The sequence below is a fragment of the Miniopterus natalensis genome, chromosome 19, assembly GCF_054644295.1.
Source record: "Miniopterus natalensis isolate mMinNat1 chromosome 19, mMinNat1.hap1, whole genome shotgun sequence".
Classification (NCBI taxonomy): domain Eukaryota; kingdom Metazoa; phylum Chordata; class Mammalia; order Chiroptera; family Miniopteridae; genus Miniopterus; species Miniopterus natalensis.
This window is the reverse complement of record NC_142099.1, coordinates 25,866,744-25,881,648: the sequence shown is the minus strand read 5'-3', so window position 1 is coordinate 25,881,648 and position 14,905 is coordinate 25,866,744. Positions and strand designations below refer to the sequence as shown.

At 46.7% G+C, this 14,905-nt stretch overlaps 2 protein-coding genes across 2 annotated transcripts; both read left to right on the top strand.

Moving 5' to 3' along the window:
• The first annotated feature begins 1,858 nt into the window (after positions 1-1,858).
• ATF3 (activating transcription factor 3) lies at positions 1,859-8,103 on the top strand. Its single transcript, XM_016219212.2, has 3 exons — positions 1,859-2,098; positions 5,395-5,502; positions 6,666-8,103. Exons 1-3 carry the CDS (start codon positions 1,859-1,861, stop codon positions 6,861-6,863), a joined length of 546 nt encoding a protein of 181 aa, XP_016074698.1. The 3' UTR covers positions 6,864-8,103.
• A 4,812-nt stretch (positions 8,104-12,915) lies between these two features.
• Positions 12,916-14,658, top strand: GARIN4 (golgi associated RAB2 interactor family member 4). Its single transcript, XM_016219213.2, has one exon. The coding sequence runs from the start codon at positions 12,916-12,918 to the stop codon at positions 14,656-14,658; it is 1,743 nt and encodes a 580-aa protein (XP_016074699.2).
• Positions 14,659-14,905: the final 247 nt, after the last annotated feature.

The window sequence follows — 14,905 nt, the reverse complement described above, 5'->3', positions numbered from 1 at the left end:
ATGTATTGTTATTTCCTCAACTCCTTGTACAACTCAATGAGAAAGTGGGATAATTGTTATTAGCTTTCTTTTACAGAGGAGAAGGAAGGCACTGGGAGGTATAATAATGACATATGAGTGAGCCTTAAATCTTGATCTGACCCCAGTCTGGGAATTCTGTGGATAAAAGACCCACTTATACATACTCCAAAATGTGGGCCACAGCCTGAGAGTACACCCTGACATAGAAAGATCAGCAATTCATTACCTAGAGTTCAAGTGCCTCTTTCCTCCAACGCTTCGGTTCCAGGACCCCCCCCCCCCACTACCCTTATGCCTGCCCCCATCTCCAAGAAAAATTTGCTCTGGTTTTTTGTTTGTTTTTGCAATGTGGAATAATATTCTATATTCTATAAATTAAGGGCATGAGTTCTGGAGTCAAACCTAATTCCAAATCCTGATGCTGTCTCACACTATGACTTTAGGCAAATTGTTTAGCTTGTATAAACCTCAGTTACTCCATCTGTAAAATGGAGCTAGGACCTAACTCGCTGGGTTCTCATGAGGATGAAATGAGATAATGTAAGGTTTCTGGTATGAAGGAGGCACTCGTTAAATGTTAGCGGTTTACTGATGGGCTTCTTATCTGGTTGGACTTGTCTTGAAGAGTACAGATCCCCAGATTGAGAAGGATGCTCCAGAAGACCCCCTGACTAGACAATCTCTACCCTCACTACCCTTGGAGAACTGACTGCCTGAATAAGGGGGAACAGCCAGTGCTGGAGGAAGTATATGGCAGGGAGAAATTTATGGGAACCATGAGACTGTTGCTGTTTCTACCCTTTATTTTCCTATTGTCGCTTTGGATTCCCTGGGCTGTAGAATAATAGAGATAAACGGGACCTCAGAAGCCATTTGATTTGGCCACCCATTCCTGATTCCATGTATTGAGTTGGGCAGTCTCCAGTGGTCAGCAGGGATTGGGAACAGCTGGTGCCACGCACTGTACCAGGCACTGTACCAGGCTCTGGGATAGAGTGACAGCATACACTCAGTCCCTGTGCTGAAGGAGCTATCAGCCATATGCCAGATAAAGACTGAGACTCAGAGAGCTCAGGTCACACTGTTCCTTAGTGCCAGGTCCCCTTTGGCCCCCAGACCAAGCCTCTCCAGACACCACAGGGCTGAACAAGACCTCCAGATGAGGTCCAAAGTCTTAGCTCCTCACTTTTCTTTACTCTGAGGTCTTTGCTTCATTAAGCGTAACTTTACAAAGTGGCTGCTGGTTCTTTGTGATCTGAATCCCTAGCCCCCAGCCCCTTCCAAGGACTGGCTGAAAGAAACACACCTGCCACAGTTACTATCCTCATGCTCATTTATTTGGATCCAACTTCCTGAAGGAGAATTATCAGAGCCATATTTGCTACATTCAAGGGTTCCCCACGCCTTGCTTTGCTTCTGCTCACTGACAACTTCCACTTCATTTCAGATACCAAGTTTCTCTTTTCAAAAAGAGACTGGAAATGAGGTTACATAATAGTTTCCCTTTTTATAATGGTCTTCCTCTTTCAGTACTGTTTGAGGCTACATTTGCATGTATGCACACCAGCCAAAACGAATGGTTTTGAGAATTCAGAATAGCCTGAAACGCCAACCCTGACAAATTTAAGTTAGGCATTTTATCCACTGAGCTGTGTATTTTAAGAGCCTGTTTTACTCAAGCAGAGCATGGCATGAAATGAAAACAAAACAGAAGCCGGAGGGCTATGAGGCTTTCCTTGGGGATGGGTTTCCGGTTGGAGGTCGCAGGTGTGGCGGGACTCGGCCCCATGCCCCCAATCCCTGAAGTAGTTTGGGTTTCGATGTGTCTTTCAGCAAAATGATGCTTCAACACCCAGGCCAGGTCTCTGCCTCGGAAGTCAGTGCCTCTGCCATCGTCCCCTGCCTGTCCCCTCCTGGGTCACTGGTGTTTGAAGATTTTGCTAACCTGACACCCTTTGTCAAGGAAGAGCTGAGATTTGCCATCCAGAACAAGCACCTCTGCCACCGGATGTCCTCTGCTCTGGAGTCGGTCACTGTCAGCAGCAGACCTCTTGAGATGTCAGTCACCAAAGCCCAGGTAGGTGCCCGTTCTTTCAGCATGTGTTTATCGTATGCCTGCACACCTACCACATGCCAGACATGCTCTAGACGGGGCAACAGCGTGACTAACACAAACCACTGCCCTCAGAGAGCTTACCTTCTGCTGGGAGGAGACAGTAGTAAATACATAATATGAGAAACAAGGGCAAGGGAGAAAAATTAAGCAGCAAAGGGAGACTGAGAGTGGGGTAGAGGTGGGATGCTGTTTTAAATCGGGAGGTCAGGGAATGCTTCGCTGATAGAATGACCTCTGAGCAGAGACTCAAAGGAAGGGAGAGAGGAGCCATCTGCATATCTGGCCAAAGAGCAGAAATAAGGGCACCTAGGGGGACTGTGCTTGGTGGCTATAAGCAGTAGCAAGGTGGGCCTTGGGTGTGGAGTGAGGACTCAAGGGTGGCTCCAAAATTTCTGGCCTGACCACCTGTAAGGATGGCGAACCCATGTGCTCTTGAGGATGGGTGGGGCAAGGACAGGAATCCATCCTGTTGGACACCCTGGTAGAGGGGGCAGTTGGATATGCATTCAGAGAGTTCAGAGGAGAATCAGGGCAGAGATGTAGAGTTGGAAGCCACCAGTACAGGGATGTTATTTAAAGCCGCGAGCCTGTGTGAGATCACCGTCAGTGTCCAGCAGCCATGCTCAGAAGCCTTGGTACCAGGTTCTGCTCCAAGTACACTTCTGTCTCTGACACTTGCACTGCTCCCCACTGGGTGACCTTTTTATAAGACACCTGGAGTAACAGACATGGTGAGAAGTCTGAGAGGTGGTTGCTGATGTTATGGTGGCTCGAGGACTCAAAGCTGGGGTTTTAGATGTTTTGTTGGCCTTCCATCCTGGGCACAAGATGGGAGTGTTGCACTGGCATGAACACTGCCTTTGGGCAAGGAGTCATGGAACTGGCAGAAAAGGAACTGAGTTTTAAAGGAAGTTGGTTAATTAAGGATCTTTATGATTCTATAAAAGGGCTTTATGAACCTGTATAAGGGTGAATGAAGTGACATTTTTTAAGGGTCTAGCAGAGCACTTGGCTGATAGTTCAGTGACTGATAGAGAGGACCACTGTATGATGCTGTCATTAGAGGCATTGGCTGGACCCTAATTAACCTGAGGGGATATCATTGGTACTCAGCCTAATAGTGGACAGTGCAGGTTGGACAATGGGACACCCAGTTAATTTTATAATTAAATATCTTGAGATAACAGGATGCAATGGAAGTAGTAGGACTGCCATAGAAGGAAGGAGAGCATTTTGAAGGATATTTTGAGGGTTTTCCTGAGGAAGAAGTAGGCAGGCAGCCTGCTTTATGGGAAAACTCCTTAAAGCCACCCAGTCCATCTGTGATTCTGTGTTCCTCAAGTGATCTTTTGATCTTTGGCTAGTTTAACAAGTAGATTTTCCTACTGGGAAGAGAATGCACCAACTGACCTACTGAATATTCTGGTCCCCTTGGCTGCTATAATTCTTAGCGTAAAATTAGACACTGAGCCTGTGAAACCCTTAGGCATCCTGTGCGTTTGGGCAGCGTGAGCCTGTTCCCCAGATCCTAGTCACCTCTGGGAAGGCAACATGGTGGAACGAGGCAGCTGTGACCCGAGAGGACACGGGATGAGGAGCCCAAGGCCTGGGTAACATCAGGGTTTTATAGCCTACTGGTCTGCTGACCATGAGTTGGTGATTCCTGGGCCTCCCTGGGCACGTTACTACACTAATAGATGGGTATTTATTTGTTGGTTGAATTCCACATTTCCACGTTAATAAACTGATGGGACTGAACTAAATGGCCTCTAGAAAGGCTTTTCCATCTCTGATGGTGTGTGACTCTGAGATCTGCTCTACTTTCAAGTACTTCCCCATGTGAGAAAACCCTGAATCCTCTCCCACCTATCCAAAATGTCTGTAGGAAATATCAAAATGTCAAAGGAAAAAATGTCAAAGGAAATACTAGAATTGCTGAGTTGTTGATGAAGACACGGATGATGAGGTTAATAACAGCTAAAGCTATACAGATAGCACCGACCGTAAGCCAGACACTGTGCAAAGCATTTACGTTTATTAACTAATTTGACCCTCATCACAACCCTATTAGGTGGGTAAGATTATTGATCCCATTTTACAAATGAGGAAACTGAGGCTCAGAAGAACATGGTTGCTTACCCAAGGTCTCACAGCTAATAGGTAGTAAAGCTAGGATTCAAAGGCAATTTAGTCTAAACGTAAATGTCTGCCTGCGTGGTTCTGGGATCTGGAATATCAGAGGTAGAATTTCTCTCACCATATTTCCCCCTTGGGCTTTGTTTCTCTAAATTGCAAGACCTTCCATCTCAGTCCAAACAAAGTATCATCTCATGCCAAGATCTCTGGTTTGAGGTATGGCTCCCACACCCTTTCCCACTGTCCAGAGCAGTGACAAGTGACAGGACAAGGTCTGACATTAGCAGCCTAAACCATTACCCACTCAGCCCACAGTAAGTGCTCCACCCTAGCTGGACTCTGGTCTCTAAGCCAGGTCCAGCAGCCAGACTTTGCTGATTCCTCATCATTCCTCAGACAAAGTCAAGATCAGCGCGAACTTCCAGAGGGCCAGAACCGAAAACAGAATAGGGTTTTGTTTTCTGAGGAGCCCTAGGGCTGGCTCAGGGGAAGCACAGAGGAAGGACAAATCAATGGATGGTTCTAGTTTGCCACCCATCAGTGGCACCAAGCCATGGGCTGATATTGCCACTGTGGTTGGGAATGAGCTTGGGTCCTCTTCTCCAGGAGCTCCATGGACATCTCCTGAATTCAGGAAGGAGGTGCATTGATGCTCCAGTGAAGATGGAGATGAATGGTCTGCCCTTGGGCCTTGAATCAAAGAAACAGGGGAACAGGGTGGCCAGGCCACTGAGGTCATTCCTGGTTCTAGGGGAAAGGACATAGTTACCAAACAGAATCTGTTTCTTGTTCTAAACAATTACTGTTATTACCAATAGTTATCAATTTGAATACCAAACTCTTATTTCAAAATCCAAATGCCTTTTAAAATAAGCTAAATTTTGATTTACCAATATTGTCAATATAATTTTAACTAACAGTTCTTTATTTTTCATTGTTCAGTCTTAGCGACGTAGGTGTGTGGTGATGTTTCACTTAAGTCCGGGGTTTTACTGTTTCCAGGTCCTTTAGCATTACAGCTGCTCTAATTTGCTAGTTTTTGCTGGCAATAACAGGCAGTGCATTTGAGGTGGGTCTCATTTCTTGCCTCCCATTAAGCAGGTGCCTCTTGGATTTTACAGGTAGCCCCTGAAGAAGATGAAAGGAAAAAGAGGCGACGAGAAAGAAATAAGATTGCGGCCGCCAAGTGCCGAAACAAGAAGAAAGAGAAGACAGAGTGTCTGCAGAAAGTGAGTGTCCCCTCACCCTGCCCTGCCCTCTTGCTCATGCCTGTCCCCCACCGACCTCATGTCGCTATCAGAGGGGAGTTAAAAAGCCCCCTACCCAGAAGTGTTTTCCCAGAAAGGGCTATGGAACTGGTAGCAGAAATGCCAATAGCAAAGCTGTTAGCACAATGAATGTGACTCAGGATGTACAAAAGCAGGTGTGTGAATTTAAAAATCACAGCACCCTCGGCCAGTCCCTACATGTCTAGCAGCTCCCAGGCTGCAGGATATGTCAGCGCAGTCCAAGAGGCTTCACTTGCCCGTTTTCCTGAGAAAAGGAAGCTGCCAGCTCTCATTTGGCTCACTATGAAACACCTTTAATTAATCTCTTCAAACAAGTAATTTCCTTAATCCACAAGCAATGGTTAAGCTTTCTTGGTGTTCCCGGGTAGTTCTTAACTCTACAATCCTTCTCCTTGGCTCACCCAATAGGCTTAGCTCCTGGCTGTGTTCAGCCAGCTCCCTCCCCTTCCTAAAGCGAACAGTATCTGTGGCAAGCAGGGTGGCTCGTGTTGTAGTCTTTCCAGTGGTTATGTCTCTCCCCCCAAGTGTGGACAGGCCAGGGCAGAGTCATCACCCAAATTCCACAGGTCCCAAAAGGTTCTTTTGACTGCCTTAGGGAGTCAATGAAAATTAAGACATTTTGTGTGTTGTCATATACATTGTTTCTGGGGAGATGAGCTTCTCAGTGAAATGAGTGACTCACAAAAGACCAAGCACCATGAATCTGGATTTCACCCCAGCCCCCAAGGCCCTTGTGGGTTCAGAAGACCTGTCCATGGGCTGCTGGATTCGTGCAAAGGAGATCTCTGAGCCATTGGTTCTACTGCAGCTTCATTACCTGCCTCAACCTTGAGTGGAAACTCAAGGGCATCTCTGAAGAAGCCTCTAACTTCAAAGGCTTCTCCAGGGTCTGGATACTCCCATACCTAAGGCTGCTGCCCTAGCTTTGTGGGGCACTGTAGCAGGGTGCCAGTGGCATTGCCCCTGCCAGCCATTTCCAGCTTGATGAGCCCCCACATGTCCCAGGTGCTACCCTTACCACCCAGGGACATGGTACTCCCTGGCTACCCCCTCCTTGCTGGACCTTGGCTCCATTCCTAGTAACTCTGTTGCTTGTCCCCCAGGAGTCAGAGAAGCTGGAGAGTGTGAATGCTGAACTGAAGGCCCAAATCGAGGAGCTCAAAAACGAGAAGCAGCATTTAATATACATGCTCAACCTTCATCGGCCCACGTGTATTGTCCGAGCTCAGAATGGGCGGACTCCAGAAGATGAGAGAAATCTTTTTATCCAACAGATAAAAGAAGGAACATTGCAGAGCTAAGCAGCTGTGGTTATGGGGGCAACTGGGGACTCCTCATTGAATCCTCCTTGTATATCCAAACCCCTGCAGCCATTGAGATCTGACTTCCTGTGCACCTCTTGAATCCCAGCAGCAAAGAACCATGAGGGCAGGACAGCTCGGTGACTCTGCTGGGCCTCTCCACTCTGCCCCAGAGTGGACCTCGGACCACAGCAAGGGCAGTTTTTGCCTTAATTCCAGGATTTAGGCGTTAACATATCAGCCATTCTTGGATTCTCCAGATGGCCCCTGGTTAGGGTCCTGCCCACCTATCGTCTGGATTCTACAAGAACCAGAACTCCCACCATTAGGATTCATGCCGAAGAAGTGTCTGTATCTTGGGTGGGTGGGGTGGGGTCACCTCCTCCGTTGCCACTGCCACAGTCACTGTAGGGAACATGGAGTGAGAATGGCATTTAGCAAAGTTGTGCAATGGCCAGGGCTGTGCTTTTAGCAAATATGCTGTTATGTACAGGAATTACTGTGTGCAGGCATCTGTTTCATAACTAGGCATTGTGCTCTCCTGATGTTTGTTCTGATAGCACTGGTGTGACTTTTTCGAGATTTTCCTCAGATCTAGTTTCTGAGAGTTTGAGGGGCTATCACCATGTGTAGCATCTTACAATATGTTCAGGCGGCCAGAAGAGCTTGCCAGCCCCAGGAGAATAGAATTTTGCCAGCCAATAGCGCAGTTTTGTGCCAACAGAGAAGGCCTCTTTTCCCTTGGCACCCAGGCATTAACGCAAAATTCACGGGCACGACTGCAGGCCCTCTGTCACAGGAAGAAAGCAAAAAGTCCACCTTCCAAAGGGCTAGGACTCTCTGCTCAGTGACTCAGGTCAGGAGTTATTCCTAGGCTGGAAGAGCCAAAGAATATTCCGATTTCCTTTTCTTGCAGCTGAAAACCACATTAAGTGGAGACATGTTTGAAGCTAGGTGATGCCTAGGCTTTAGCATTATTGGATGTTAATGGCATTGTTTTTGTCATGCAGACGTCTATAGAAATCTGTCCCAGAGCATTTACAACTGTGAGAGGTCATTCACACTGGCCACAAGGACTCTGGTCTGTTTAAATTCTGACGTTTCTGTGAAATTCTCAGAGTGTTTAAATCTTACTCAATAGTATCATTACAATTTTCTGTAAGAAAAAAAATACTATTTATCCTAGTATTCCTAACCTGTCAATATAATAAATACTGATACCAATATATGGTAAACTTAAGTGTTGTTCTGGTTTCTTGGGGGTAGGGGGTGGGGAGGGTGTCCCTTGGTTCTTTGGGGTGCCACTAGCTGTTCCTCAGTCTATGGCATCTGATGCTCAATTTCTCATTAACAAACCCTGGATATCACTTAGGCCAACTGTTTGGTGTTAAGGTAGAATTTTGATATAAAATCTAAATTGCTAAATACCTCAACTATCAGTTTCTCTGAATACACTGAAAGCCTAAAGCATGCACCTGCTGTTCAACTTGAGCCATGGACACCTTCCATTCAGCGGCAGAGCTTCTCTTGAAGCACTCACTTGAATGACATGCGTTATAACGCCCAGATGTGTGTCTCACTGTTGCAAATACGTATTTCAAATATCAGGGGAAAAATGAGGGCAGGATGGGTGTTATGCAAAGTGCTGAGGTCCCTGAAAACTTCAGCATATTGTTTGTGGATTCGCAAGAAATAACCTGGAGGACTGGCTGTGAAAGACATGGGTTTATAAGGACTGACTTCTGACTTAGGCACTGGTGGTGACCGACCGATGAAGTTTACCGCCACACTGGCTGCCACTGGTGAAGTTGTCCCACTAAGTCCCATCCAGCCTGCGGACAGGCCACACAGGGGGAAGCCAACAGGTGCTACTGTTCTGCTGCCACCCAGAACAAGGCTTTATAGAATACAGAAAACAGAAAAATGGCAATCGGGGAGGGGTACGTGCCTTTATAAAATCAAAGCACTAGCGGTTTATAATCCAGGCTCACATCTAGAAGCAGTTCTCTTTGGCTTTTCTTAGACCGAGTTGCTGGCCAAGTTCCCAAGGTCTCACAGTCTGCTCACAGAAGGCCTTCACTGTATTTCCCATAGGGTAGGTGGGGGAGTTGGAGCATGGGAAGGGGCCCATGTTCCCATTTACCATACAATGGGGAAAAAGAAAGGGAGGATAATTTTAGATGGGATAGGTGTGATAATTCAAAGAAAAGTATTCTACCTAATTTCCTGGAATCCCTGGGGCATATGATTCCTTAGGTCTAGAACAGAACCAGGCTCCCTTGCTCTTTCCCTGTGCACATATGTAACACTCAGGCGAGAAATAAAAATTGGCTACTCTGCCACCAATGCTGTTCTTCAGAGAGATATTGGCTTCATTTAATGTTAAGATTCATGCAGAGGAATGGTGCCTGCTCCTTTGAACTCATGTATGTTTCCGTTAAACTATCACCTGTGCCCTAGCCGGTTTGGCTCAGTGGCTAGAGCATCAATTGGCCTGCGGACTGAAGGGTCCCGGGTTCGATTTTGGCCACGGGCATGTACCTCGGTTGAGGTTAAATCCTCGGCCCTGGTTGGGAAGCAACCAATCGATGTGTCTCTCTCACATCCATGTTCCTCTCTCTATCTCTCTCTCCTCCCCTTCCATTTTCTCTGAAAAAGCAATGGAAAAAATATCCTCAGGTGAGGGTTAAAAAAGAAAAAGTAAAAAAACCTATCACCTGTGACACAGGTTTCCTACTTTTGCTGCTTTAATTGCACATCAGGGGCAGCTCCTAATCTGTAAAGAGCCAGCTGGTGGAAGTGCCATTCACCCTTCTTTTAGGAGATAATCTTTTCCTTATCGTGGTGGAGAGAGCGGGGGAATCCCTTGCATTTACCCTCTGGTGTGGTATAGGTGCCACTGACCAGCTGTTATGAAACTCAGGACAATTTTTAAGCTGCCATGGACAATGGATTAGAGAGGAAGGAAGGGGTTGGTGGCTATAGCAGGAAAAATTGATCTGAGAAATGCACTGTATATGGTTAGTGAAACTGAGTTCTTCTAACAAATGCATTACAAATAGTTTTGTTTTCTGCAGCCAAGTTTATGTTTTGAGTCTTTAATTTAAAAAAAGGATGAATAATGTATTTACCATCAAGTCCTTTAGTTCATCTTGTGTCACATCCAATGGAAAGGGAAGGTTTTGGGGGGGGGGGGGGCAGGTTGTCTGAGAGAATAAAGTTGGATGGGATCTCTGCCAGAATGGCAATGTCTTTTCATTGGGCTGCCTCTGTGGTGACATCACACTCACAGGTCATGGGAAGCCCACCCTCCCTCCTCCTGCCCTCAACCTGCCTCCTCACCTTTCTCTGAGATCTGGCCTGACTCTTTTGGAGTAAGGAGCTTTAAAGGGTTCTGACCCAGGACAGGGGTTCTGGAATTGAAACTTTCACTTTTTGCCAAGAGCTAAAATGCTGACTATTTTTTCATCTTTATCCTAATTTCTCCCGATGGGCTTTTAACAAACCCTTGAAACTCAAACCCAAATCAATCTTTCTCCTCTCTTCTCCACCCCATACTATTTGGTTGTGTTCATGCAGATTCTCTGTGGCATGAACAATTTTGTCATGGATCTGCCTGAGTTACAACCTCACAGGAGGCCAGGTTTACCCACTGAGCATCCTTATGTCTCCTCATGGTGCTCTAACCCTAGAAGCTTCTCTCTTTGTCTAATCAAATCTGCTCTCAGGAAAGAATTCACACCAAGGCTTAACGGGCTAGTTGAGGACTAATCCAATAATAGCTAACAGTTATTGAGACAATATTCGCAACACTTTAAATGCGCTATCTCATTTAACCCTCCCAGCAATTGTTATTATCCCCATTTTACAGATGAGGAAGTAGAGAGCTGAGGAGCTTGCTCAAGGTCACACAGTTGACCTTTCTAAAGCTGAAACCAAATGTTTTTTAACTATCAGGGTTCTGAACCAGTGTGTGTGTGTAATTAAAATACACACAACATAAAATTTACCATTGTAACAATTTTAGACTGTGTAATTCAGTAGCATTCAGTACATTCACAATACTGTACAACCATCACCACTAGCTCCAGAATTTTTTATCATCCCAAAGGAAATCCTACATCTATTAAGCAGTCACTCAGCATTCTCTCCTCCCTCCAGTCCTAGGCAGCCAATAATCCAATATGTCTCTATGGATTTGCCTCTCCTGGATATTTCATATAAATGGAATCATACCATATGTGGCCTTTTGTATTTGGCATCTTTCACTTAGCAAAGTGTTCTCAAGATTCATCCATGCATCAGTATTTCATTCCTTTTTATGGCTGAATAATATTCCACTGAATGGATAGACCAAATTTGGTTTATCTACTCATCTGTTGATGCACAGGTGTCTTTTAACAGAAAGATAGCCTGTGTTCTCAAAGAATGAATCTCTAAGGTGAGAGATAAGAGGGTTGGGAACAGAGGTCTTTCTCAGAACTTTCAAGTAACAATTTAGAAATCACTTATTCTGTGACTAGCTCTGTGGGAGTGGCAATAAGGCAGGAGGCATGGTACATGCTCCCCATAGGTGTCAATGCTTCCCAACAACTTCTTGTTGGTAGGTTCTGCAGGAGGGCCTTTGGCAGTCTCCTGGAATTGAAGCTTATACAGGCTCTTTGCACAGGGGAACTGAGGTGGCCCCTGGATAATTTCTTTTATTTATTTATTTTTTTAATCCTCACCCAATGATATGTTTTTATTGATTTGAGAGAGAGAGAGGAAGGGAGAGGGAGAGAGAGAAACATCAAGGTGAGAGAGAAACATCTATCTGTCACCTTCCATATGCACCCCTATGGGGATCGAACCCACAGCCTGGGTATGTGCCCCGACTGGGAATTGAACCCACGACTTTTTGGTGTATGGGGCAATGCTCCAACCAACTGAACCACACTGGCCAGAGTGGCCCCTGGATAATTTAATTCCCAACTCAGTCCAGCCATTGTCTTGGATTCTCTCCATAATGTACACATATAAACAGAACTAATTATGCAACTTCTAGTAATACACAAAATGTGTCTTCTTGGAGGTTGTTAAATCAATCCAGTTCGAAAACATTTGGTCGACCCAAGCTTCCTCTATGAGACAAAGTACTTAGTAGTTCAGGACAAAGACTGTGGAATCAGTTAGACCTGCATTCAAATACTGCCTCCACTGCCATTAGCTGTATAAACTTAGGCAAGGGATACAATCTCAATTTCTTCACCTGTAAAACAGGGATGGTAGCAACAGTACCAAACTCAATAGATTCTTATAATCCTGTGTGAAGAACACAGCATGGTGCCTAGGGGAAGCAGTTGTTAATGTTATTATTAAAGGTCATTGTCATCAACATTTACTGAGACTTTATGAAAGCATAGGCTAGGGACCAAGACTGCCAATTTTGGGTTATTTGATTAAATTAAACCTTGAGCTCAAATGGTTCAAATTTATCCCATCATCTTATGTTCCTACAGGTTTTGTCCAATTTTTATTTTGGAACCCACCTGCGTCCCTGGCACAGTGGGCCTGTCCTCTGTGGGGGCAATGTGTGTTTGGGGAAATGATGGTTGCCCTGCCCTGAGGGGGAGGCTGGGGGGTGAGAACAAAGGGGTATGTGACAATGACAAGTCACAAAGGGCAGAGGAGTATAAGTATGGCCTTGCAGGGGATTTAAGTTGAGAAAGTGGAGTTCACAGCCTCTTGGGGAAATAAAAAATCAGAGGAGGAGGCAAGGTGAGGCGGAAGGGAAGCCCACTCTACATCTCTACATCTTTAAAGAGGTTCAGCCTGGGGTCCAATCACCCTCTAGCATCCCCACAGCAATCATCTGTGACCTGTTCCCACCCCTGCCTCTGGGAGGCTAGGAGGCAAAGGGGTCCCTGTGGGGTTGGGGTGAGGTTGAGAGACCTACATAGAGCCATCTGTGTCATACAGGAGCATTACTGCTCCCTCTTCTCCAACGAGGCCAAGAAAGAGAACACCCAGGGACCTGTCTTGCCAACACTGCTTGTTGTGATCAAACAAAGCCATGAACAGGGAGTCTCTGTTACCATATTACATGAACCAGAGTGGCTCCAGTATGTTCAATACCACCAGGGGGAAACTGCAGCGACAACTGCAAAAGGGAGAATATGACATCTTCAAGTACGCACCTATGTTTGAGAGCGACTTTATCCAGATCACAAGAAAGGGAGACGTGATTGATGTGCACAACCATGTCCGCGTGGTGACCATGGGCATCACATGCACCAGCCCTGTCCTCCCACTTCCAGATGTCATGCTGCTGGCCCACCAGGCCACCTGCTGGGAAGAGCTTGGAGGGCACAGCAAAGTCACCAGGAGAAAAACCCATAAGGCTGCAAAGACCTTAGAGCTCACTAGGCTTCTCCCCTTGAAGTTTGTGCAGATCTCCATTCATGACCATGAGAAACAACAGCTGCGCCTGAAGTTCACCACTGGCAGCTCCTGCTACCTGCAGCTGTGTCCCCCTAGGAAGGCTCCAGAAAACCTCTTTGCCTGTTGGGAAAACCTCATTTGCCTCCTGCAGCCACCGGTGGGCAGTAACAATAGTACCTATACCACTCCTGCCAGGGACATGACATACAAGCCTGTGTTTGAAGAAGAGGACAGGAGGAGGGCGGCAGTGGCCGATTTCCAACGGAAACCAGATCAGGACCGGGTCAACATCAGAAGTCTCCACGTGGCCTCTGTGGCTGAGGCCACCTCTGCAGCTTTTTCTGGGGGGGAGGGTATCCAATATGACTCCCACAGATTCACTGCCATGCCTGACGGAACCATCCCAAACACAAAGCCTACAGAGTTTGACAAAGCGTCAGCAGCCGGGGTGGCAGCAGGCACCACAGCAGGCGCTCTGAGCACGGCAATCACCAAGTCTGCTGCCCCTGAACGAATAAGCATGGCCATAACAGGGGCAGCCACCAAGGATCCAGGGGGAAGCAACACCAGCATAGCCATTGCAGGTGCTGCCAACATGTCACCCAAGAGCATTAAGATGGCCTTTGCAGGTGCTGCAAACAAGTCTTCAGAGTGTTCTTCCAACACTAGCCTCTCCCCAGAGACCAGCATGATTGTTGCAACGGCAAAAGCAGAACCTACCAGCAAGACTGTTGGAGAAATAGCTAACGATCGTACCGCAGAACCTCTCATCTCAACCTTGCCCAAGGAAGGCAATGTGAGTGAACAGGCCAGAAGGCAGCCACAAGTGTCCCTAGCCAGGGCTGAAGCCCGCAAGAGTAGAAGGGACAGGAGGGAGCGAAGGGAAAGGGACAGAGATCTCATGAGTCCCCATCATCTAAGGGCAACTGTAAGCTGCCAGAAGCCAGGGGGTGACAAGGTACTCGGAAAACCATCTGGCTGGTCCTTAACCAGGCAGAGAAATGACAAAAAGGAGCCAGGTTTCAGCAGACCAGGGGGCAGCAGGCCTGACACCACCCGCAAAAGCATCAGCCACGCACCGATCACCAAGGACTCCAGGACCTCTCACAAATCGGGGAGAAGTTTGTCCACAAGTAATTCAGGTTCCACAACCAAGAGATTCAGCAGGATCAGCTCTTTTTTGAGGAGCATCAAAGCCAATCTTACTACAAAAATAGTGGCCTCACCACACGGTAAGGATGTGGACAGTTTAGCTAAGACAATGGAAAGGAACAGCCTGGAGGGCATTATAGAGATAGGAGAGAGTGGCCAGGGACTGGAGATGATTGATAGTACATCTGAGATCATGAAGACAGTGACCTCTGAACCCTATTAGTAGGACCCAGAACTGGAAGCTACAAAGGGGACGGGGACTCAGGGGAGGATCTGTGGAGAGCCTATTACAGCTTTCCTTACTGCAGTTTAAATAAAGATCGATACAACGCTGCTTTCTGTCTGAATTTCTATGTCCCCTAGTCTAGTAGCGACCTCACAGTAGATTCTGTGATGTCAACTGTGCTGCAGCCTGAGACCCCAATGTCCAGTCTAGAGCAGAGCCAGCAGGGGAGCTCCATCTTGCCTCA

Excerpts from the sequence above, each read along its gene's own strand:
- ATF3 (XM_016219212.2), top strand. The coding sequence starts at position 1,859 with ATGATGCTTCAACACCCAGGCCAGGTCTCTGCCTCGGAAGTCAGTGCC. Across the intron at positions 2,099-5,394 it reads TGTCAGTCACCAAAGCCCAG|GTAGCCCCTGAAGAAGATGA; the intron begins GTAGGTGCCCGT and ends TGGATTTTACAG. Across the intron at positions 5,503-6,665 it reads AGACAGAGTGTCTGCAGAAA|GAGTCAGAGAAGCTGGAGAG; the intron begins GTGAGTGTCCCC and ends CTTGTCCCCCAG.
- GARIN4 (XM_016219213.2), top strand. The coding sequence starts at position 12,916 with ATGAACAGGGAGTCTCTGTTACCATATTACATGAACCAGAGTGGCTCC.